The sequence below is a fragment of the Poecile atricapillus genome, chromosome 26 (genome assembly GCF_030490865.1).
Source record: "Poecile atricapillus isolate bPoeAtr1 chromosome 26, bPoeAtr1.hap1, whole genome shotgun sequence".
Lineage (NCBI taxonomy): Eukaryota > Metazoa > Chordata > Aves > Passeriformes > Paridae > Poecile > Poecile atricapillus.
The window spans coordinates 6,245,492-6,269,330 of NC_081274.1; the positions used below are offsets into that span (position 1 = coordinate 6,245,492).

The 23,839-nt window shown below is 49.0% G+C and overlaps 2 protein-coding genes across 3 annotated transcripts; both read left to right on the forward strand.

Moving 5' to 3' along the window:
* The first annotated feature begins 8,753 nt into the window (after positions 1-8,753).
* Positions 8,754-20,596, forward strand: LOC131588469 (uncharacterized). Its single transcript, XM_058857339.1, has 5 exons — positions 8,754-9,147; positions 9,346-11,697; positions 13,572-14,119; positions 20,070-20,294; positions 20,573-20,596. The coding sequence occupies exons 1-5, from the start codon at positions 8,754-8,756 to the stop codon at positions 20,594-20,596; spliced, it is 3,543 nt and encodes a 1,180-aa protein (XP_058713322.1).
* LOC131588576 (class II histocompatibility antigen, B-L beta chain-like) lies at positions 19,181-23,258 on the forward strand. 2 transcript variants are annotated; one of them, XM_058857526.1, is made up of 4 exons: positions 19,181-20,294; positions 21,037-21,182; positions 21,935-22,204; positions 22,708-23,258. In XM_058857526.1, exons 2-4 carry the CDS (start codon positions 21,113-21,115, stop codon positions 23,055-23,057), a joined length of 690 nt encoding a protein of 229 aa, XP_058713509.1. In that variant the 5' UTR covers positions 19,181-20,294; positions 21,037-21,112; the 3' UTR covers positions 23,058-23,258. The 2 variants fall into 2 exon arrangements, with proteins under 2 accessions (XP_058713509.1, XP_058713508.1); XM_058857525.1 differs by lacking the exons at positions 19,181-20,294; positions 21,037-21,182 and adding an exon at positions 21,330-21,617.
* Positions 23,259-23,839: the final 581 nt, after the last annotated feature.

The following is a 23,839-nucleotide window of genomic DNA, read 5'->3' on the forward strand; positions in this document are numbered from 1 at the left end:
TTTTTTCAGGATTCAATTGCCGGCTCCCTTGGCTAATTATATGCCCTAAGCATTTTACTTCACTTTCTACAAGTTGAAGTTTTTCTTTTGATACTCTAAGTCCTTGGTTTCCCAAAAAACTTAGTAATGCTGTGGTAAATTCTCAGACTTTTTCTTCATCTTCCCCTGAGAAAAGTAAATCACCAATATAGTGGATAAATTTTACTTCAGGTGCAACAGGGAAAAGTTGCAGTATTTCTTCCAAGGTTTATCCAAATAAATTAGGGGACTCAATAAATCCTTGGGGTAATTTGGTCCATCTAAGTTGTTGCTTTCTCCTTGTACTGGGACCTTCTCATTCAAAAGCAAATATATCTCTACTTTCTTCTGCTAAAGGACAGGCCCAAAAGGCATCTTTAAGGTCTATCACACTAAACCCTTGATGCAATGAGGTGATTTTTCTCAATAGTGTGTAGGGATTTGGTACCACTGTATATCGATCTATAGTTCTTTTATTTACTTCTCTCAGGTTCTGGATGAGCCAGTAGGTTCCATCTGACTTCTTTACTGGTAATATGGGGGTATTATGGGGAGACATGCATGGTTCTAAAGTTCCATCTTTAAGTAATTCTTGAATTACTGTCTGCAACCCTTTTTTTCCCTCTGAAGAAAGTGGGTATTGCTGTACTCGAATTGGGCAATCTCTGTTAGTTATTTTAATTACTATAGGGGTTATGTTTAACTTGCCCCTGTTTCCAGGCATAACCCAAACTACTTAGTTAATTTCTTTTTCATCTTCTTTTAATCAGAGGAGTTTGACTACCATTTTCTCTCCCTCTGGAAGCACCCCGATATTTAACTGCACTTACAAATCCCACCCCAGCAATTTTCATCCTGCCCCCAGTACTAATAAAAGATCCCCCATTCCTATTTGTTTGTTCCTTAAAATATTACATGTTTTATACCTGCTGCTTTAAATCCTTCTCCTTTTGCCCCTACTACTTGAATTGTGTTTTGGCTTTTTTCACATCCTTTTGGAATTCTACAAACACAGGTCCTCTCAGCCCCTGTAGCTACTAAAAATTCAAATTCTTCCTCCTGGGGGCCCAATTTTAAAGCTACCAAGGGCTTTTGTTGATACTTTGACCCCAGGAGATAGAGCCTCTGACTTCCCTATTCATCCATTTCTCGAGCCTCCTTAAAAACTTTCAGGTCCCCTCCATGGGCAGTTTTGCCATAAATGCCCACTCTCTTTGCAGTAGTGACAGATTGGGCCCTGTTTGTGAGGTTGCCCTCTTATTTTTGCTTGATCTTTTTATCTGCCAAGTGTTGGACCCGAGATGGCCAATAACACCAGGATAAGCTAGTCCTGCTGCCAAAATCCGCAGGACGTGCCCCTTGCTTGGGGTCTCTCAGAGTCACAGAGACGAGATGTTAACCTTGGTGGAACCTCCAATTGTGAGAAACAAACCTCACTCTTAAACATTTTTAGAAGTTTAATGAGGGACAAATCAATAACAGCACTGGGTGCTTGGCAACAGCCAGAGGCACACTGGTAACAACTCTTCCTATATACCTTTTCCATTGCATTGGTCAAATACATATTCATAACATTTATACATATTCAAACATTGCTTTGAACTTGTTTACTTGTTCTGGGAATTCTTTAACTTGGTTCGACCCCTGGCCTGCCTTTTTAGAGTAGGAGCAGTAATTGTGGATTGTTGTTTTGAGGGTTGTGTGTCACTTCCTCACAACGGCCCCGTTCCGTGCTTGCAGCAGGCGACAGGTACTGATAGCCCAAGGGTCAGTGGCAGGGGTCCTTATCACATCCTTTCCTGAAATGTTATCTGACCGTGCAGACAGTTTTAGCTTCTTGCACAAGTACTTTAAATCAACATTAGCCACATCACAAATGTACCTGAGTTATTCTTATTACTGTCAGTTACAAAAATAAAAGCATTCATTATTATTTCACAACTACAGCTACTTCTGCAAAAGTTAATGTTATAATGCACAACACATAGCATCCACTTAAATATATCATGAAAGCCAACACTATGATATAAGTTTATCACACTGTTCACAAACTAAAATATCATCCATAAATGATGTCCTGAGGATATGAGCTACACAGGGGCCAGGGCATTGGCCACAAAAAGCTGACAAATTCTACTATATCAAAAGCAGTTAAAAGTGATTACAAACTGTACTATATCAAAATCGTTGTGATTATAATAATTTGCAAAAGCCAACACATAATAGCGAAGGTCAACAACAACATAGTTATTTATCACAAACACAGGGCAGGTTTTTCCCTTGCATGGAGCACTTGGGCCTTCCCCGGGCCCCTTCTGCCCTCCCTCAGAACCAGAGGCATTTTCCAGCGCACACAGTTTGTAAGCAAGAGCCGGCTGCAGCCCAGAAGGCTCCAAGCGCCTCCTTCCAGGCTGACTCTGCAGATGCCGAGGCTGCTCTGGACTCTGCCAGGCTCTGCTGGGGCTCAGCTCTGGGCGAGGCTGGGCCCGCTCTCCCCTCGCAGTGCTCCGGGCAGCTGAGTCACAGCGGGAGAAGGACAGGACACCTCAGGGGACTTGAGGTTTAACAGAGATTTTATTCAAATAACTGCCATAACAAACAGGCTGTCCTAACTACCCTAACTAACTAGCAGTGCTAACTAACATTACTAACTACTTGTCCTAACTACTAAAACGAAAAGCTGTCCTCCTGTGCTTCATCTCCTCCGCTGCTCCCTCAGTTGCTTTGCTGCAGTGATCAGAGGGGTCAGGCTGGAGAGAGGCTTGGCTGATGATAAAAATGGGTGCTGCCCAAGGGATAAAAAAGAAAGAAATGAACTGTTACTTTCCAGACTCAAGTTCCTCACAGGCTCTGTTGCTACAGGACAAAGGGGAATGGTTTGAAAGTCAAGAGAGGGAAGCAGGCTCAGATTAGATCTCAAGAAGAATTGTTGTAGCAGGAGAGTGGGGAAACACTGACAGAGGGAGCCCAGAGATGTGGGAGGTGCCTCCTCCCTGGAAACATCCAGGCTCAGGTCAGGCAGGGCTCTGAGCCACCTGATGTGCTTGAAGATGTCACCAGGTCCAGATGAGCTCGACAGGAGCCGGCCAAGCCAAAGCAGGCGAGGATTCTGCTTGCTTTGCGTGTGAAAAGCAGCGGGACTGGAGATGATGGGAGGGGGGCCCCACAAGAAAAGCCCTCCCTGGCGCTGCCGTTTCCCCCGCAGCCGCTTGGCATTCACCTGCAGCAGCTCCTGGGCAGAGTAGCGCCGCTCCTCGTCCGGCTCCAGGCTGCACTCGAGGAAGTCCCGCAGCAGAGCCGACAGGCGCCTGGGCTCCTGCAGCTGCGGGGTCCCGTTCTGCTGGATCAGAGCGCGAGCCTGCAGGAAAAGCAAACACAGCGCTCTGACAGCTTCCTCCACACCCACAAGTGCTCACATCCAGCCCGCTTGCTCTGCCCCAGCTCCCCAGGCACTTTCCTCCCTGGCAGAGATGCTGCTGCTCACAGCTCATTCTTCTGGGCCAGCCAAAAAACCCAAACCCTGGTGCAGCCACAGCCATTGCAACATCCAAATGATCTTGCCTTCAGAGCCGATTGCATTGGCTGACTTTGTCAGTAGGAACCTCCATCAGAAATAGCCCATTTTGCTTCTCCAAATATGGACACCAGCTTTACAGGCCATTTTCAAGAGTGAGTGTGGTCTGCCTGTGTTATTTCAAGGGATTCTTACATCAAATGCATCTCTGCAGTGCCACTGACACTCAAGTAAATGCATTCCTGATGCTGCATCCCAGAAACTGGGGTGGCAAGGATTCCAGGCAAGGAACAGGAGATTTGGGTGGCTGAAAGCTCAGGCATGGTGACACAGAGAAAGTAGTTTGTACTGCTAAAGAAATATGTTAGACTATGGGGATGTTAAACAATCATCTTCATGTTTTAGACAAGTTTCCTAGTGAGAAAAGCCAGGGGAGAGTTCATCTTGTAAAACTTCTTTTAGAAACTCCTTCAGAAAACTTGTTGGGTTTGTGTGTAGGTGTTGGGGTTGGTTTGGGGTTTTCTACAAGACAACATTAGAGCTGATGCACTTGCTTCATGTATTTGGGTGATCCTCACAAGAGCTGCAACAACTTAAATCCCAAAGCAAACTGTTGCTGGAGACTGCAGAATATTTGTCTGTGTTCAGGCTCAGGTGCTGTGGGAATTCCCTTCCCGATGTGCAGAAACCTCCAGCTGCTCCTCCCAGTGCAGGGTCACCCTGTGCTCACAGGCCTCTGCAAAGCCTGGAGAATTTGCCTCTTACCATGGCCCCTGTTTGCTTGAAGTAAGGAGGTTCTCCTTCCACCATCTCAATGGTCACAATGCCAAAGGACCATATGTCCACCTTGGGGCCGTAAGGAGAACTGGTCACAACTTCTGGGGCCATTCAGTGTGCAGTGCCCACCATGGAGCTGCACTGGTCCTGCTCAGGGCTGAGCTGAGTGCAGTAAACTGCTGGGGATCTCTTTGATGCTGCTGCTGCTGCTGCAAAGACACTGACAGGAACTTCCCTTCAGCCTCCCAGGCTGGCACTCGGCTGCCACACGCCGAGCTCACAACTTGCTGCACAATTCTGAACACCAAAGCTTCCTTTCCCACTCACCGAAGGAGGAGCTGCTCGGGATCCACGCGTGAGGTGCCCTGCAATGGGAGAGGGAACATGAACCAGATGTTGTCAGGAAAAAACTGCCTGTGGTGGGAAATGAGCAAGGCAAGGCAGAGAGAGCATTTTGCTTTCACAGCATCCCTCCAGGAGCCACAGGCCCTTCACACAGCAAGCAAGAGAGCAGCACAAAATACTGGGCTGTGTCAGCTCTTGGCTGGAACAGCAAACGGAGGGAGTTCCAGGCTCCGCTGCCACAGACTCCCCGCTTGAGGGAACAGAACCCCCCCAGACCTCATTGCAAATGCTGTGCATGCCCCGCTGTCTGCAGACACCCCCTTTTTCAGCTGCAGCTGCTGTCAGGAACTCTCCCAAACTAACCGTGTCCTCATGGCAATTTGGTTACAGAGTCAACTCAGTTCCAGTGGAAAACAGAAAGCACACAGCAAGCCCAAAGCCACAGATGCTACACCGAGGGAAAACCTCAACTTACGTGCCAAGTGGGTTAAAAAAATACCCCGAATAAGCCACAGAGAACAGAGTGCCAACTGCAGCAACCACTTGCTGCATCATTTTGGCTGCGCTGCACACGTCTGCAGACTGTACCCCTGCAAGCACAGAAGGACACCCGTCAGGGGCTGGGCTGGCTGCTGAGAATGCCTCGGGCAGGAGGATCCTCTGGCAACGAGCAGGCGCCCAGAGCCGCTCTGGACACTGAGGCCTCCGTGTCTCACAGCAACGGGAACACCACGGGGACGTGGCAACGTTCCTGTGACACCACAGCAGCTGCTCACGCAAAAACCTCCTGGAAGCTTCTCCTGTGTCACAAAGGAGCACAAAGATTCCTCCCAGGGCACAGCCTTGAAGCCATAAAATAGATAGCCTTCGAGAAATAATGGGTTAAAACATAGAATATGAAGGGAACATCTGGAGGTAATAAACACAACGACAGGAGGGAAAGAGAAGGATAAAAAAATCACCGGACTAAGCGTAATTTAAGCCGAAGCTAAAGCATGCCCAATGTCAATATGATAAGTTGGCCCTAGGAGGTTGGGAACTCGGCCAACTACACCGGGAAAGGACCAAATTTGGAAAGAAGTTCAAAAGTTTAAGGAGGAAGACTCCTCGGAGACCCTCGCCCACGATGAAGGCCGACCGGAACGACCCCCGAAAAGATCCTCAAAATAGAAGTTTCCACCCACGCCCCGCCTACGGCACGCCCCATATGAATATGCATGTATATGATGTAATTCCAAACCTAAACTGTATAAAAGGCATGCTTTTGTTGTAAGACTTTGGAAAACTCCCTTTAGAGATTTCCCCAACGTGCACGTTGCTAATAAAATACCTCCTGTCTATTTGACTTAAACTGCGTCTCTTAGACAGTTATTCATCGCCTTTTGGGGCAAAATTCGGCATCAGTTCTGGCACCCCAGATGGGACGAAACAGGAGACTCAGACTTTGAGGGGTTCCCTCCGAAGAGCCGGTCCGGGGCCGGGACCCTCTGGGGCCCCTGACGGATTTTTGTCAGAAGAGACTCCCCTCCTGGACCAGCGCTCTTCGGCAGAGGAAGGATTCCCTGCATCTCCTGCTCCAATTAAGAGGTATTTTTAATTGTTTATTGGTTTTGGTTTAAAGCGCTTTATTGGGACACGGGGGTCAGACGTGACCACCGAAGGGTAAACCAGGGGACGCCCTGGTAAAAATCCCTAATTGGTACCATTTGTGTTCGATATCTCGGACATCATAGGTTTTGGTACTATTGGTGTTTGTCCCTAATTGGTACCATTTGTGTTCGATATCTCGGACATCATAGGTTTTGGTACTATTGGTGTTTGTCCCTAATTGGTACCATTTGTGTTCGATATCTCGGACATCATAGGTTTTGGTACTATTGGTGTTTGTCCCTAATTGGTACCATTTGTGTTCGATATCTCGGACATCATAGGTTTTGGTACCATTGGTGTTTGTATGTGTTTTGTGTCATAGGTTTTGGTACCATTGGTGTTTGTATGTGTTTTGTGTCATAGGTTTTGGTACCATTGGTGTTTGTATGTGTTTTGTGTGTTCGTTTTATGTGTTTGTTGCAAAGTTTTATAGGAAACATCTTGTCACTCTTTATGTAATAGATTGAAACGCGCATTGTGCTGTCTACGTGCCTTGAATTTGGGAAGCCGGTACTTCACAGTTTGAGGGCGACTTTTTTTTATGACCAAACCTGGTAAAACAATTTTATTTTATAAGTGTGTGTTGTATGTGAGGGTGAGTGAGACGCAGCGTAGCTGCGAAGCGAGAGGGAGTCCTGCTCCGCATTTCCTGTTCTTCGCGAGAAGCCAGGTCGGAAACGGACGAAGCGATTGAGATTGTGTGCATGAAGTGTTAAAATATATCAGCATATCGTGGTTGCGAGAGAGGGACTGTTTCGGTTAACAGAAAACGCAGATACAGGGGATAGTCATGGGAGGTCAACAGAGTAAGGACGTAAATATGAAAACCCCCTTAGGGTGCATCCTAAAGCATTGGAAGGACTTGGGAGGGATTCCGGGAGGAAACATAAGTAAAAAGACACTTCTCAAATATTGTACGCAGTGGTGGCCATTGTATAAGTTAGATGATAATGAGAAATGGCCACCCGAGGGAACAATTAAATATAATACCATTTTACAACTAATGCTTTTCCTCCGCCGACTCAATAAGTGGGATGAGGTGATGTATGCAGACATGTTTTTCACCTTAAGGAATAAACCTGAGTGGCAAAAAGAGTGCGGAATTAATGTAGCCCCTCAGGATCCTCTAGTACTAGCCCTGGAAAAAGATAAGAAAGGTTCAAAGCCCAAAGAACGCTGCTGCGATGCATGTAGCATTGGGCAACAATGCCTTAAGTTAACGAGAAGGGACAGTGGAAAGGAGAGCGAAATAAGCCTGTGGGAATACCATCCATTTGCCCCAGGACGAGAAGGACCCCTCCCCAGGCCAAAAGAGGAACAAGGGGATCTTACCCCATTAAAGGAACTAGAACGATGGTGGAGATCCAAGTTTGGGCGCAGCCCCCAGAGGATAGACAACAGTTGGGAGGAGGGCAGCCCATTAAAATCAGGGATTGACGAGAGGAAAAATAACCCTCAGGGACTAGATAGTCCACGGGGGTCAGGGAGCTACATGGATGCTGACAGCCCACCCACACTGGAGGTTGAGGGGGAGGAAGGCAGTGGGTCAGAAGCAGAGAGCCGAAGGGAGGCACGTAGCATACCCGAGCTCAGTCCATATGGAGATAGCAACACCTCCAGAAATGGAGGCGTCTGTAGAATGGAAACCAGTGCACCAAGGACTGGGGATAAAAGCAATTCACCGGGAGGCGACGTCCCTAAATTGAGATACAGCAAGAAGAATGATAATGAGACATGTGAAAGGGAGGCAGAGAGTAACTCACAGAAACTGAACATAGTAATTCAGATAGAGGGTAAGAGAGGTGGAGGGGGAGCAAAGGATGAGAGGAACCGCAGCCCGGGACAGGATAAGAGCTGGCAGATACAAAAGAGGCGACAGACGCAGGATGAGAATCGGATGGATTGTGTGATAGAGATAGGAGAGGAAAATGAAGAGCAGGAAGGGGGAAAGAAGAAAGAGAAGAGAAAGAATAGGGAAGGCACTGAGGCACAGGAAGAAGATCCCGGGGAGGGAACCATTCACTCGTATTACACCAGATCTGTGGCACGGGGGGAAGCAAAGCAAGGGGAGAAAGGGAATCACACGATAGCTCCTCTCCGACAAGTTATGCCAATGGTAGGGGAAAAGACTAGAGTAAAGGTGCCATTCTCGACGAGTGATTTGAACAATTGGAGGGATGAGGCAAGGAACTTCAGGAGGAATCCAGAGGGAGTAGCAAAGAGGTTTGAACTAATGGCAAAGAACTTAGATATTGATTGGGAGGATATAGAAGTGATGTTGTCAGAATTGACAGATACGGAAAGGGAACTCGTATTGGAAACGGGGAGACGACATGCCCAACTATTATCGGGGAGACTAGAAGATAATTTTCCCAGCAGTAAACCAGAGTGGGACCCGGGCAACGCGGAACACTATCAACGGCTAGTGCAGTATAGAAAATTGATAGCGATGGGCTTGCGTAATGCGATCCCTAAGGCTGTCAATTGGTCGATGCTGTATGGTGTCAGGCAGGGAAAGGATGAGACCCCGTCAGAATTTCTGGATAGGCTTAGGGCAGCAATGAGACAATACACACCCCTGGACCCAGCAACAGAGGAAGGGAAACAGCATTTGTTAGGGTTAATGATGGGACAGAGTAACCCAGACATCAGGAAGAAATTACAAAAGCTCGAGCACCCGGCAAATAAAAACCTAGAGACACTGCTGAATGAGGCGTGGAAAGTATACAATAATAGAGAAGTTGAGGAGAAGAAAAAGGAGGACAGGAGGATAGCTCGAGTAGTGGCTGTAGCAGTGGCAGCTCAGAAGACAGGCTACTCGGAACCTGGAACCAGGGGAAGAGGTAGAGACAACCCAGCAGGAAGGGGAAGGAGGCTCCAGCCCCATTCAAACGGGTTAGGGCCGAATCAATGTGCGTACTGCCTGCAGACGGGACACTGGAAGCGAGAATGCCCCCAGCTAAGGGAAAGGCTAATGGCCACCACTACTACCACGCCTCAGGATAGTGAATGAAGGGAACCGGTGGGCCGTACCCTAGCAGACCCACTGGTTAAGATAGAGCTAGGGGAGGGTAAAAAGGAATTAGACTTTTTGATTGATACGGGAGCAACCTTTTCAGTTTTAAATCAAGAATTTGTACCTAAAAGTGATGAATTTGTGCAAGTTGTGGGAGCAACAGGCCAACCAGAAAAGGCTTACTTTTTGAAACCCATTAAATACAAAATTGGGAAGCAAATGGGAATTCATCAGTTCCTGTATTTACCAAATTCACCAAAACCCCTACTAGGGAGAGACTTATTGGAGAACTTGGGGGCCGTAATAAAGTTTAATAAAGATCAATTGGAGTTTCAAGTAAATGAAGAACAACTGATTACAGCTTTAAGCCTAACGATCAGTTGTGTAGAGCCTAAACCTGAAAGCCACAATTTCGAGCAAATCCTGAGCCAGACGTACCCATTGGTGTGGGCTACTGATATACCTGGAAAATCAAAACAAGCAGCACCGATTGTCGTTGAACTTAAAGCTGGGACAAAACCGGTGAGAAAGAAACAATACCCTCTGAGGATAGAAGATAGGAAAGGGATTGAGCCCACAATCAGAAGGTTTATGGAACTGGGGTTATTGGTAGAATGCGAATCAGATTTTAATACACCAATCCTGCCAGTCAAGAAACCAAATGGAACCTATAGGTTAGTCCAGGATCTGAGAGCAGTAAATGAAATAACTAAGGCATTGCATCCGGTAGTTGCTAACCCATACACGCTTTTGACCAGACTGAAGGAGAATTTGGCCTGGTTCACCGTATTAGATTTAAAAGACGCGTTCTTTTGCCTCCCCTTAGCTCTCGAGAGTCAAAAGATTTTTGCCTTTGAGTGGGAATCTGTAGATAGTGGAAGAAAGACCCAACTCACCTGGACAGTGTTGCCCCAAGGGTGGTGCAATTCCCCTACGATTTTTGGGAATCAGTTAGCCAAGGAACTAGAACAGTGGGAAAGGCCGCTGGGAGATGGCACCCTTCTGCAGTACGTAGACGACCTCCTAATAGCAACAGTGACAGAGGAAGAATGCATTGAATGGACTATTTCCTTGCTGAATTTCCTGGGTTTAAATGGATATCGAGTCTCTCGACAGAAAGCACAGCTGGTACAGACACAAGTGGTGTACCTGGGATACGAAGTCTCCAGAGGACAGCGATCCCTGGGAGCAGCTAGGAAAGAGGCCATCTGCCAGATGCCCAAACCAGAGACGGTGAGAGATCTGCGCGCCTTTTTGGGGATGACAGGTTGGTGTCGGTTATGGATCTACCAGTACGGGATACTCGCTAAACCACTGTATGATTTGTTGAAGGAGGCTAAGAGCATCCTAGTTTGGACTCCCGAGGCAGAAGAAGCCTTCAAGAAGCTGAAGATGGAACTAATGAGAGCACCAGCCTTAGGTCTCCCAGACGTATCAAAACCATTCTGGCTGTTCTCCCACGAACGACAAGGGATGGCCTTAGGAGTCCTAGCACAGCAGCTGGGACCGCACAAGAGAGCTGTGGCCTACTTCTCTAAGCGATTGGATGAAGTAAGCAAAGGATGGCCAGGCTGTCTGAGGGCAGTGGCCGCAGTGATAATTAACATAGAAGAGGCCAGGAAGCTCACGCTGGGCCAAAAGGTGACTGTACTAGTATCCCACACCGTGTCGGCTGTGCTGGAACAGAAAGGCAACCATTGGTTGTCGCCTTCCAGATTCCTAAAATACCAGGCCGTTCTGGCTGAATCAGATGACGTAACCATTCAGGTAACTAACATTGTGAACCCAGCTTCATTTCTAGAAGGAAGAGCCCCGGCAGAACCCATCGAACACGACTGCCTGGAAACAATTGAAGCTGTCTATTCCAGTCGCCCGGACCTCAAAGAAGAGCCGTTCGAAGATGCGGACAACTGGTTCTCAGATGGCAGCAGCTTCGTGAAGCAAGGAGTAAGAATGGCTGGTTATGCGGTCACTACTACAGAAAGGGTAATTGAGTCGAACCCCTTACCCACAGGAACTTCAGCCCAGAAGGCAGAACTGATAGCTCTGACTCGAGCTCTGGAATTGGCAGAGAATATGCAAATCAATATATGGACAGACTCTAAATATGCCTTTTCTGTTGTACATGCTCATGGGGCCATCTGGAAAGAAAGAGGACTGTTGACTACACAAGGAAAAACAGTCAAACATGCAGAGGAGGTTCTGCGATTGCTAGAGGCGGTCCAACTCCCAGCTCAAGTGGCCATAATGCATTGTAAGGGACATCTGAAAGGCAATACTATTCCAGAAATAGGAAATAGAAAGGCAGATACAGAGGCCAAATTGGCTGCCACAAAGTCTAGGGAAGTGGGAATAACGGCCCTAATACCAGGAGACCTGGATATCAGTATCAAGCCGGATTACCAGGAATCAGACCATAAATGGATTCAAAGAAATAAGGGCAAAATATTAGAAAATGGTTGGGGTCAATTGGAAACAGGACAGTTAGTAGTACCAGGAAATGTGATGTGGCAGTTTGTAAAAGCAGAACATGAGAAGGCCCATTGGGGTTTGGATCCGCTTTACCAATATTTGCAAACCAGGATAGCAGGACCGAAATTATTTACTACTATAAAGCACGTAACATCCCAGTGCGAACGGTGCCTGAGAAATAACCCGAATACGGGAACCAAGATACACCAAGGAGCCATAAGTCGAGGTAAATTCCCAGGTGAAGTATGGCAAATTGATTTTTCTGAGCTCCCAAGAAAAGGGGGGCTCCGATATTTGTTGGTATTAACTGATACATTTTCTGGGTGGCCTGAAGCATTCCCTTGCAGGACAAACAAGGAAAGAGAAGTGACCAAAATACTGTTGAGTGAAATCATTCCGCGGTTTGGGGTACCGAAGAGTATTTCCTCGGATAGGGGTACACACTTCTGTGCGAAAGTGGTGAGAGCAATAAGCAAAGCATTACAAATCAAATGGCAATTACATACACCTTATCATCCACAGGCCAGTGGACAAGTAGAAAAAATGAATCATCTTATTAAGCAGCAAATTGCCAAAATATGCCAAGAGACTAATTTGCAATGGTATCAAGCCTTGCCTATTGCTCTGCTGAGGCTGAGAGTCAAACCAAGGTCAAAAGAGAAGCTAAGCCCATTTGAAATCCTGTATGGTAGACCTTATGCTATGCAAGTTGTAAACGGGGATGCCATAGGCCAAATCGGTAACCAGTACATTTATGATTATGTAATTACAGTAGGGAAACAATTGGATAAGAATGCTACCGTGGTAATAGAGCACCAACCTAAACAACCTGATTGTAAATTGCATCCGTTTAACCCCGGTGATTGGGTGTATGTTAAGAATCTTTTAGGAAAACCCCTACAAGAGAAGTGGGAAGGACCTTTCCAAGTGCTGCTGACTACCTTCACCGCGGTCCGGATCAAGGAGCGACCTACGTGGATTCATTACTCGCGGGTCAAGAAAGCTCCAGAGAGTAAACAAGAGGAACGGACATCATGACCTTGACTTCACCTCAAGCCCTTTCAACCCTGATCATTGGACTCTCGATAAGTATAGTTCTTCCCCGAGACTCTGACCCGATAGATCCATGGTCTCACGCACATCAGTGTACCCACCCGGAATGGGGAGAGAAGGGACCCTATTTCGAGGTATATGCCCTACATAACAATCAGCCATACGCAAGTAAATTATGGCATCAATCTTCCATGGTAGCATACAAGGGAGACCAAATCCAAATTGGGTGTCGAGAGCTTGACTCAGTGGAAGGAAGAACAAAGCAGCTAGTATTGACAATTCGATCCTTGGGGAAGTCAGCATCCGAACATAACTTAATTACCTTTAGTCCGGTAAAAATGGGTAAGCCCACTATTTGGAGGCAGCAAAAGGGCCCAATTTCGTGTAGGTGGAGTGATTTCCGGGAAGATCCAACCGGATCACAGCCCCAAAACACAGTAATTTATAGAAAAGATTCGCTTGGGGACCTGCGCCCACAAAACATAACCCTTGACCCTCACCCTCTTCCTTTCCCTGCGGGAAAGATCGTGGCATCTGGTGGCCCCGAGGAAGGGAAGGCACGGTGTGAAATGGCATTTAGATTAGATCAATCGATGTCGTTCATATGCGAAAGACAGTTGAAGATACCGGAACAAGGTCTTAGCCTAGAGGGGGTCCCTAGTGGGCATGCTGTTGAATATAGGGTGGCACTATCGGAAGACGTGACCCCCTTATATCCAAATCTAGACTCGCCCCAAGAAACCACTCCACCAGCGGAATGCAAAGTAGTGCACAATTTAACCTTTGTAGGGCCTCAAGTGATAAGAAAATCTAATGAACTAAAATTATTATTGGACCCCACTTATTCCCTGAAAAAGGTGCAGATGAATATACGCGTCGATGTTACGCATCTGCAGAAGGATTGTCGACCATTTGTACAGCAAAGCCTTAAGGGATGGAATGCATGGCTAGCAACTAGGTCCTATCACAGGCGGGCGCAAAGAGATATAAGTGGATGGGTTGGTACTGGATTTGGAATACTGAATACAGTAGATCAAGAGGTATTGGTGAACAAATTGAGCACTGTCACCACCAACTTAGGAAAACTCAAGGTGCCGCTGAGTTCATCTATGCTTACATTGGCAGAAACACAATCGCTAGTAGTAAAATTACTAACCATGGTAGCAAACCATACTGCAGAGGATTTTGTAAAGCTCGCTGATTACACAGGAGAGCTCAGCAAAGACATTGCACTCGCTATCCAATGCTCTCAGACACAACAGTGGGTACAATCGGTAGCGGCAGGAATAATGAGAGAAGGAACGTCAGGTATATTACCTCAAGAACTAAGGGAAACAATATTAAAGGACAATCATACTACACAATTCGAGAAGGACCACCAAGCCTGGTGGCAATTAGTAAATTTCACTTATGAACCTCAACAGGAACATATCGAAGCTTATGTCCTCACCATCAGTGCGGCAGAGGAAAGAGCTATTTTTCCTATCCTCACCCTAGGGACAATGCAACAAGATGTCATTGTCAAGCCAATAGATCACAATGTTTGGGCCAGTTATGATTATATCAAAAATAAGTGGCAATCGGTTAGCACAGAGGCATGTATTCCTAGAGGACAGCTAGGCTATGTTTGCGAAAACGCTGTAGTAGAGGCAGAAGATTTATGCTTAGATGCTGAGAATAGAGTGTGCACCTTTGAAGTGCTTTTGCGTAATCGAACACAGTCACAAGTTTATTATATAGGGAATGGGTGTGCTTGCGTACGGACAGCCTGTGACAATGTCACTATAGATAATTGCCAAGAGGAAACTAACAATACTAACTTTTGTGTATGCAACTTTACCAAAATAGTGGGTTGCGATTTTCATTATACTGTCCCAATAACTACTCAACAGCTAATTAACACAGATTTTAACCTGTATCGGGAAATACCAGAATTGCAAATAGGGATGGATGTCAAAATTCTTAAAGCAATGCTCGCACACCCTAAAGTAAAGGAATTGGTGCAAAGAGTGAATCAAACAACTACACGGATGGTATGGCAGGTAGAACATGATTCAGAAAGAATAAAGAATGTCCTCACCGAAGTAGAACAAGTAGGCCAGCATCATTGGTGGGATATCTTCACAGGATTTTCCCCAACAGCCACACAGGTTTTCAATTACCTGGTGCCCCCAATGATATTGGTAGTTGGAGCCCTGTTGGTTTTAACTTTTACAAATATTTTTATGTGGTGGAAGCTAAGGATCATAATGAAAAGGACCCAAATGGTTTGGGCTATGGTACGAGCGCATCAGCGCTCTTAGGATTAGACATCAGCACTCTTAGGATCAGACCTTGACGAAAGAATTCGTAAGTCATAAGAAAAGGGGGGAATGAAGCCATAAAATAGATAGCCTTCGAGAAATAATGGGTTAAAACATAGAATATGAAGGGAACATCTGGAGGTAATAAACACAACGACAGGAGGGAAAGAGAAGGATAAAAAAATCACCGGACTAAGCGTAATTTAAGCCGAAGCTAAAGCATGCCCAATGTCAATATGATAAGTTGGCCCTAGGAGGTTGGGAACTCGGCCAACTACACCGGGAAAGGACCAAATTTGGAAAGAAGTTCAAAAGTTTAAGGAGGAAGACTCCTCGGAGACCCTCGCCCACGATGAAGGCCGACCGGAACGACCCCCGAAAAGATCCTCAAAATAGAAGTTTCCACCCACGCCCCGCCTACGGCACGCCCCATATGAATATGCATGTATATGATGTAATTCCAAACCTAAACTGTATAAAAGGCATGCTTTTGTTGTAAGACTTTGGAAAACTCCCTTTAGAGATTTCCCCAACGTGCACGTTGCTAATAAAATACCTCCTGTCTATTTGACTTAAACTGCGTCTCTTAGACAGTTATTCATCGCCTTTTGGGGCAAAATTCGGCATCAGCCTATTGCCCAAAGGATCCAAGAGGAACTCTGAAAATGCAGCAAACAAGGACACCCCATAGGCCAGCCTGAACATGGAGGAGGAACGAGGACAGGACCAAACCAAAGCAAACACGACTTGTAGTCACTGATACTGCTGATTAAAACCAGCCAGGCTTGTTCCATCTGGAATCTTTGTTCTAGTTCTAAAAACAAGCAAGGTTCTCCACTCAAATTATACAGAAGGCAGGAACTGGGGAGGAGGTGGGATTAGGAAGGAGGAAGAGCAGGAGGAGGGAGAAAGGAAAAGGAGGAGCAGGAACAGGAATAGAAGGAGAAGCTGGAGGTTCCAGTACCCCATGTGTCTGCAGCACCCCTGGCCACAGGCCCATCGCCCCCACCTCATCCTGCAGGTGAGCAGGGAGGGGGAGCTGGTCCCAAATCTGTTGGGGGTCCCTGAGAGGGTCTTTTTATTGGGGTGTGTTCGAAACTCGCAGATTGAGGAATTGAGCCCCAAATATCATCTGGCATTCCTCGGAGGTTTTTTTCTCCTCTGGATGTGTAGGTTTGGATCTTGCAGGACCCCAAAGGTGAGCCACTTGGGGGATCTTTGGGGTCTACATGGCCGTTGCCCAGTATTGGCTGGGGTCCTGGGGACCCCCGGGAGAGCAGAGGAGAGGAACCCCTGGGACCCCCAGAGTGGGGAGAGTAGAGAGGAGAGATCCCAGAGCTGGGGGACCCCAGCAGCTTGGAGAGGTGGGAGCCTGGAGAGGAGAGGCTCCTGGGATCCCTGGGATCTCAAAGTAGAGCATCAGGGGAGAAGGGACCACATGGACCCACAAAAACGCCTAGATCATCTCTAACCATTCCTAAGCCTGTTCTCTCCAGAGAGAGGGGAACACCTGGAGCTGTGAGACCCCAATCATTCTAGGAAAGGGAAACCTCTGGAACCCCAAAGTGGAGAGATCAGAGATGGAGAACACCTGGAAGAGTTCTTTGGGCTAAATCTTGATATTTTGGAGATTTTCAGGGACTCAAGACACCTGCTATGTTCTAGAGATGGATTTAGGCAGGAAGAGCACCCAGACCAAGGAACTGCCCCCTTGTTTTTCCTCAAACCAGCACTTGTCTTTCCAAAACCACTGCTGGGTGGAGGAGGAAAAAAGCCCCACAAGTGCTTAGAATGTGGGAAGAGCTTCAGCTACAGCTCCCACCTGAGGGAACATCAGAACATCCACACTGGGGAATGGCCCTATGAGTGGGGGAATGTGGGAAGACCCTCAGGTGGAATTCTGAGATCATCACCCATCAGAGCATCTGTTGCAGGCTGGGTCCTGGGGGCTTGTCCAACCCCTGGCTTCTGCTGGCTTCTGCTGGCAACAAGCCCAGATAGTCAGGCTGTCCCAGGGGACAGAGCTGCCATCCAGGGTTCTGCAGGCAATCTCCAGCCAGGGGTAACCCTTGGAGCACAGGCAAGGGCCTTAAGTGATCAGCTCTTTTATCAGCAGTTTCTGCTCTGTGATCAGCTCTGTTCAGCCCAGACAGCTCCTTTTGGGGTTTCTCCAGCCAACGCAGACAAGAGACAGGAAGACCATATAGCATTCCTCAGAGTCTTTAATGCAGGCTTCAGCGAAGGCGGCCAGTGATGGTCTAACCCCCAACATGGGCAAAAGCTGGGGTTTTCATAGGGAAGGGGAGGATTGGGAAGGGGACCAATGGTCTGGGAGAGGATAAGGTGACCAACAGTTAACAGGGAGATAACATGGGGTCCTGAGGCAGGAAGGAATCCACAGCTTAGTCACACTGACTAGGCAGTTTAATCTTATCTTGGGGGATTGATCTCCAGAGAGGATGCCTGTCGGAGAGCTGTGCCTCCTCCACACACATCCACACCAGGGAGAGCCTAGGACTGTCCTGATTGTGGGAAGAGGTTCGTGCACTGCTCCAACTCCATCACCAAGGGAGGATCCCCACTGGTCCCCAGTGACCCCTGTTGGGCAGAGCCCTGGTGACCCCTGTTACGTATGATCACTGTTAAGTGTGGGGAAGGTGTTGGAGAAATTTCTTTCCCTTCTCCTTGCCCTGGTGTGATTTGGTTGGTAATAAATTCCCTTCCTATGCCCAGGCTGGATCTGTTGTGCCCATGCCAGTGTTTGACAGGGGGTATCTTCCAGTCTTATCCCAACCAAAGAAGTCTTAGTTAAATTTTCTCTCCCCTGTGCAGCTGAGACAGAGTGGCTTTGGAGGGTTCCTGGCATCAGGCCAGCATCACCCAGGCCATGGGCACCCCTGAGATGCCAGTGTGGTGGTGCTTTCCCCCCTCCTCCTTTCCAGGCTGCAGTGTGATCTGAGAAATGCTTGTTAGGCTCTGTACTTGGAAACAGCACCTGGACTCAGCTTTTTCCAGCTTATCAGAAATACAGTCTGCTCCCAGGAATTGCTGAAAAGCTTCTGTTTTCCTTTTGTCTAGACCTGGAAAATATTCCTTTTGCCTGAATGGCACAGTGTTCCTGTCCTCACACTTTTAGAGAATGTGCTGATCCAGACTGTGGCCAGGATGAAAAATCGTTGTGACTGAAGCCCGCTCTCTTGTGACCCAATCAATAGCAGTCCAAAAGGAGACCCTTTGAGTTCTCCTGGGCCACCACAGGCTGTGACCAGCAATCTCCCTCTGAGGGGACCTCTCAGAACCAGCAAACCCTGGGGTTTGCTATGCCTGCAAGATCGCCAAAAAACAATGTGTCCAATACCATCACTCCAATCCTTCGCTCAGATCTGGGAGAAATACTGCTTTCTTAGATGTATAAGTACTTTGGATAGCTAAGTTAAGCCTGTAAGCAAGGGTCAGTTATAATTATGAACTTACTTAAATGCTTCTAAGGGTTGTTCTCTTGCTAAGATGTTAAATGTAACTTATAAGCTAAGTAAATGGTCTCAAAGTATTGTTTTTCTGTTAAGTTGCTAAGTATAACTCTGTAAGTTAGGTTAAATGCTGTTAAGTATTATTCCTCTGTTGAATTGTTAAGATTAAGTTTAAGTTAAATTAGGTATATGTTCAGTGTTGTTCCTCTGTTGAATTGCTAGGCTTAAGGTATAAGTTAAGTTATAAATTAAGGTAGAAGTTAAAGCGCTGCTCAGTATTGTTAAGCTTTTAAGCTGAGTCCCTTTTCTCCTTGCCCTAGGGCTGCAGCCCGGGCTGTTCAGGGCAAGAGGAATTGACCACCCAGACGTGCCAGGGCCTTGTGGGCAGTGGCTCCGTGTCCTGTGGGAGGGCGGGGAGAGGGGGTGTCCCTCAGGGCTCTGCCTGTGCCGCAGGGCTCATCCCTGCCTTGGTCAGTGGCACCCAGGGGCACCGAGTGCAGCCTCCGTGCCTTTGCAGGGCACAGGGAGCTGAGCAGGGCAAGGGCACCACCTGTGGGGAAACACCGAGTGCCTGCCCGGGGCAGAGCCGGGGCAAAGCCGCGCTGGAAAGCCGGGAGAGGCTGCTCAGAGCTGGCCCGGGGACTTGGGCACCTGGGAGACAGAGCCTGGCTCTGAACTGACACTGAGCCAAGTACCTGAGAAATGACAGCAGGTTTAGAAAGACCTTCCCACTTCATTATTCTGTATTTTCTCAATGAAAGAAGGAATGAGGAGGAATTTTCAATGTTCATTTTATGTTTTGTTTTTTTTCCCCTTTAAAAGGAATTCCATTGTTTTTTGTTATTTGTGGTGATGGATGGGCTGGGAAAATTGTTGGTAATGGACATTTTTATTCAAAATATTTTCAAAACTAAAATTTGACAAGTCCAGACTTTGACTCCAACAGCCGTGTTTGGTTCTAGGCTGCTCTGCTTTTTACAGTGAGATCTCAGTAATTGCAAATGCAGCAGTCAAAGCCCTTGAAACATGGAAAAGCTGAGAATCAGGTTAAAGCCCTTGGAGAGGTTGCTCTGTCTGTACATTCCACATCTCCCCTGGTGTCTGTTCAGCCTCTCCACTCCTGTCTTACATGCACATTGCTGTATCCATGCTTTTATAGATAGATACATACATGTATCATTGTATATACAGCTCTCTTGGAGTGAGTTATTGTGATGGTACATTCCAGGATCCTCAGCTTTGTGTTCAGAGAATGGTTCTCTCTGGGGAGCCTGAGACAGGATATGTGGGGGGCCAGGGCAGTGAGAGGATCCTTGTTCGCTGCGCAGGCGTTTTGAAGCCTCACTGCTCGGGTTTTCTGCAGCTCTCTCTGGGCACCGTGGTTTTCTGTTTGGCTGAAAAGCTTGTTTGGACCAGACAAACAAAGGATTCTTTCCCTTTCCTTGGTTCAGAGAGGCTGCAGCGGCGGGCCCTGGAGTGCCTGGAGGCGAACTGAGCAGCTTCTTTTTGGGAGCCCAGGGCCTCCGCGCCAGCAGGAGCGGAGTGGCGCCACTGCAGCCCAAAGCCACTGCGAGCTGGGCCGAGCCAGGAGAGAAAACACCCCGAGGCTTCATCCCCGCTGCTTCGCCTGCTGGGACTTCCCCGCGGAGCCCAGCTGGGGAGGAATTCAACACCAGGTGAGTCCCGGGCTTTCATCTCCTTCGTGATAGCCCCTGGCTGGTTTTTCCCCTGAGGGCGAAGCCAGCGCTGGTCCTGTATCCTGTGTTGTGAGCAAGGATTTCTCTGGCATTTTGGGTCTTTTGTCCCAGGGTGTGTGTGGAGGGTAAGGTCTGACAATTTAGTATCTACCAGTTATTTACTTTATATTTCCTTGCCTTGTGAGCATTCTGTTTGTTAATAAACTACTGGCATCTTTTTCCACTTTCATCTATTAATATTCATTTCCTATTGGTAGGAAAGGATTAGTGGAACCCTGTAGAGCAGACAGCACTCACTCCAGAGTGTCCTCTTTTAAATTGTCTCTCAAACTGAGACACTCTACAAGTGGAATGTGGAATGAGCTCCAGCCAGAGCTCCCACCTGATCCAGCATCAGGATATCCAACCTGAGGAACATCCCTGTTGGTGCTTGGAATGTGGGAAGAGCTTTATATGGAAGTCTGTGCTGGTCACCCATCATAGGATCCACCTCAGGGAACAGCCCCACAAGTTCTTACAATTCAGGCAGAGCTTCCACAAGAGCTCCCACCTCATCAAGGACCACAAGACCCACGCTGGGAAACGGCCCTACGAGTGTGGGGAGAGCTTTGGCCAGAGCTCAAAGCTCATCACCCGCCAATACATCCACACAATAGGGAGAGGCCCTATGAGTGTTCTGAGTGTGGGAAGAGATTCACCCAGAGCTCACTTGACCCAACAGAACCACCCATAAGGGAAGCCCTGCGAGTGCCCCGAGTGCGGGAAGAGCTTCGTGCGCTGTTCCAGCTCCACCCCCCATGGAAGGATCCACGTTGGATGATGCCCAGGGATCCCTGTTGGGCAGAGCCCTGGTGATCCCTATTCCAGGTGACCCCTACTGGGTTTAGGGAAGGTGTTAGAGAGATTTCTTGTCCTTGTCCTGCTGTGATTTGATTGGTAATAAATTCTCTCCCTGTGCCCAGGCTGGGTCTGTTGTGCTCCTGCCGGTGCTCGGGGCGGGGTCTCTCTCGGTCCTTCTCCTCAGCCAATCAGAGAAGGCACTCAAATAATTGAGCCAATCAGCGCGCAGCGCACTGATGACTCCCCAGTTGCCAGGCAGTCCCACAGCCCCCAGAGCTCCCCAGCTGGACTCCAACCCGCCCCGCCCTCGCCCCCAGCGCCGCCCGCCAGGGGAATCTGGGGAGGGGGGAGGTGTCAGAACCTGTCCGGCGCTGGCCATGGGGCCTGTGGCGGCAGCTGGGGCCCTACTGGTGGCTCTGGTGGTGCTGGGAGCCTCCTCGGCTGCGGGCGCGGAGCTCTCGGGTGAGGGGAGGGGTGGGAAGGAAGTGCTGGGAGGATAGTAACGATGGGGCATGGAGGGAAAAGGGTGAGATGGAACCCTCAAACTGATGTGAAGGATGGTGCTGGCGACTGAGGAGTTGTGGGAAAGAGGGAGGAAAATACAGAGAAGGATGGAAAAGAGGAAGTGGGACCGCGGGAAGAAGGGTCCTACAAGGGGTGACACGTGAGGCACAAGGGGTGCAGAGTGAGGATCCGGGGTGGCCCTCTGAGCTCTTGACTACTGTGGGGTGCTGGGGCTGCTGGCAGGGCACCCCCTGACCTTTGTCCTGCACATACAGGCGTTTTCCAGGAGATGGTTAAGTCCGAGTGTCACTTCATTAACGGCACCGACAGCGTGAGGTTCGTGAAGAGGTTTATCTACAACCGGGAGCAGTTCCTGCATTTCGACAGCGATGTGGGGCTGTTTGTGGGGGACACCTCCTTTGGGGAGAAGGTTGCCAGGTACTGGAACAGTGACCCGGAATGGATGGAGTACAGACGGGATGCGGTGGACAGGCACTGCCGGCACAACTACGAGTTGTCCACCCCGTTCCTCGTGGAGCGCAGAGGTGAGCGTGGGGCAGTGTGTTTCCTCGGGCCCTGCCCTGGGAATGACTCTGGAGCCTCGCAAAACTTCCCTGGGAATCACCCCAGACCTCTCCCCTCTCCTTGTGCCCATCCCCGTGGCCTCTTGCCTTCCCCGCAGTGTACCGGAGCTCTCCCTATCTCTCCCAGGCCATCCCAGTTTCTCTCAGTGCTCCCCCCGCCCCCGCGTATCCATTTCGGCCTTAGTGGCGCTGAAGCCCCTCAGCCAATCAGAGCACGCTGGTCTGATGACTCATCAGTTGCCAGGCAGGTCCGCAGAGCCGAGGCTCCGCGCTGGACCCGGTCTCCTTCTCGGCCAGACCTCCATCCTCTCTCCCAGGTGCTCTCCCAGGGGCTCCCAATCCAGTCTCATCTCTTTCAGTGCCCTCCCAATCCCTCCCCAGTCCTTCTCAATGTAAGTCGAGCCCTTCCCTGTGTGTCCTATTTTACCAGCATCTCATCCCGGTGTGTCCCCACTCTCTCCCAGTGCCCCCCAGCGTGTCCATCTCCCTGGTGCCCTCGAGCTCCCACCCTGGTGCCAGCCACCTGCTCTGCTTAGTGATGGATTTCTACCCTGCCAAGATCCAGGTGAGGTGGTTCCAGGGCCAGCAGGAGCTCTCGGGACACGTGATGGCCACTGATGTGGTCCCCACCGGGGACTGGACCTACCAGCTCCTGGTGCTGCTGGAAACTGTCCCCCAGCGTGGGGTCAGCTACAGCTGCCAGGTGGAGCACGTCAGCCTGGAGGAGCCCCTAAGCCGGCACTGGGGTATGGCCTGGCCCCCACAGCGCCGGGTCATGGGGGAGAGAGACCAGGGGGACTGGGAGGAGAGTTGATAGTAACCGGGAGTGATTGGGAGGGAGTTTGAGGGAGCCAGGGAGCAACTAGGAGAAGGGTTTGGATGGTCTGGGAGGGCAGAGAAGAGGTTTGGAGGATGCTGGGAAGACTGGGATGCAATTAGAGGTTTCCTGGGGGCTGCTGGGAGGCAACTGGGGTTCCAGTGCAGCTGGGTGGAACTAGAAGGGAGCATGCTGGAGCTGGAGGGGCTGGAAGTAGGCTGGGGATGTAAAAGTGGGGCTGGGAGGGAAGTTGAGTGTGCTTTGATCTACTGGCAGTGATGCTGGTGAGTCCTGGTGGGACTGGGAAGGGACTGGGAAAAGGTTTGGGGGATCATTGGGGGATGGGTGTCAACTGGGAGGGGGTTTGGGGTCCTGGAGGGACAGGGAGGGGAATTAAGTGGTACTAGGGAGTTTAGATGGGGCTCGAAAGGAGGTCTCACTGGGTCTTGGGTGGGCTGGAGGGGTGCCAGGCTGCTTGGAGGGTCTTGACATGCCTGTGAGGGGTTTTTGGTGGTCCTGACCCCTGTGGACTCCATAGAGATGCTGCCAAACACCACCTGCAGCAAGATGATGATAGGGATTGGGGGCTTTGTGTTGGGCTTCATCTTCCTGATGCTGGGGCTCAGCTTCTACCTGCACAAGAAGGTGAGGGGGGGGTCCCAGGGGTCGTGCCCACCCTCCCCCTGTGGGCCCCAGCCTGGTGTCATCTTCTTTTCTCTGCCCACAGAGCTTCTGAGCTGCTGCCAGCCGCAGCCCCTCTTTGTGGCCTCGGGCCTGAC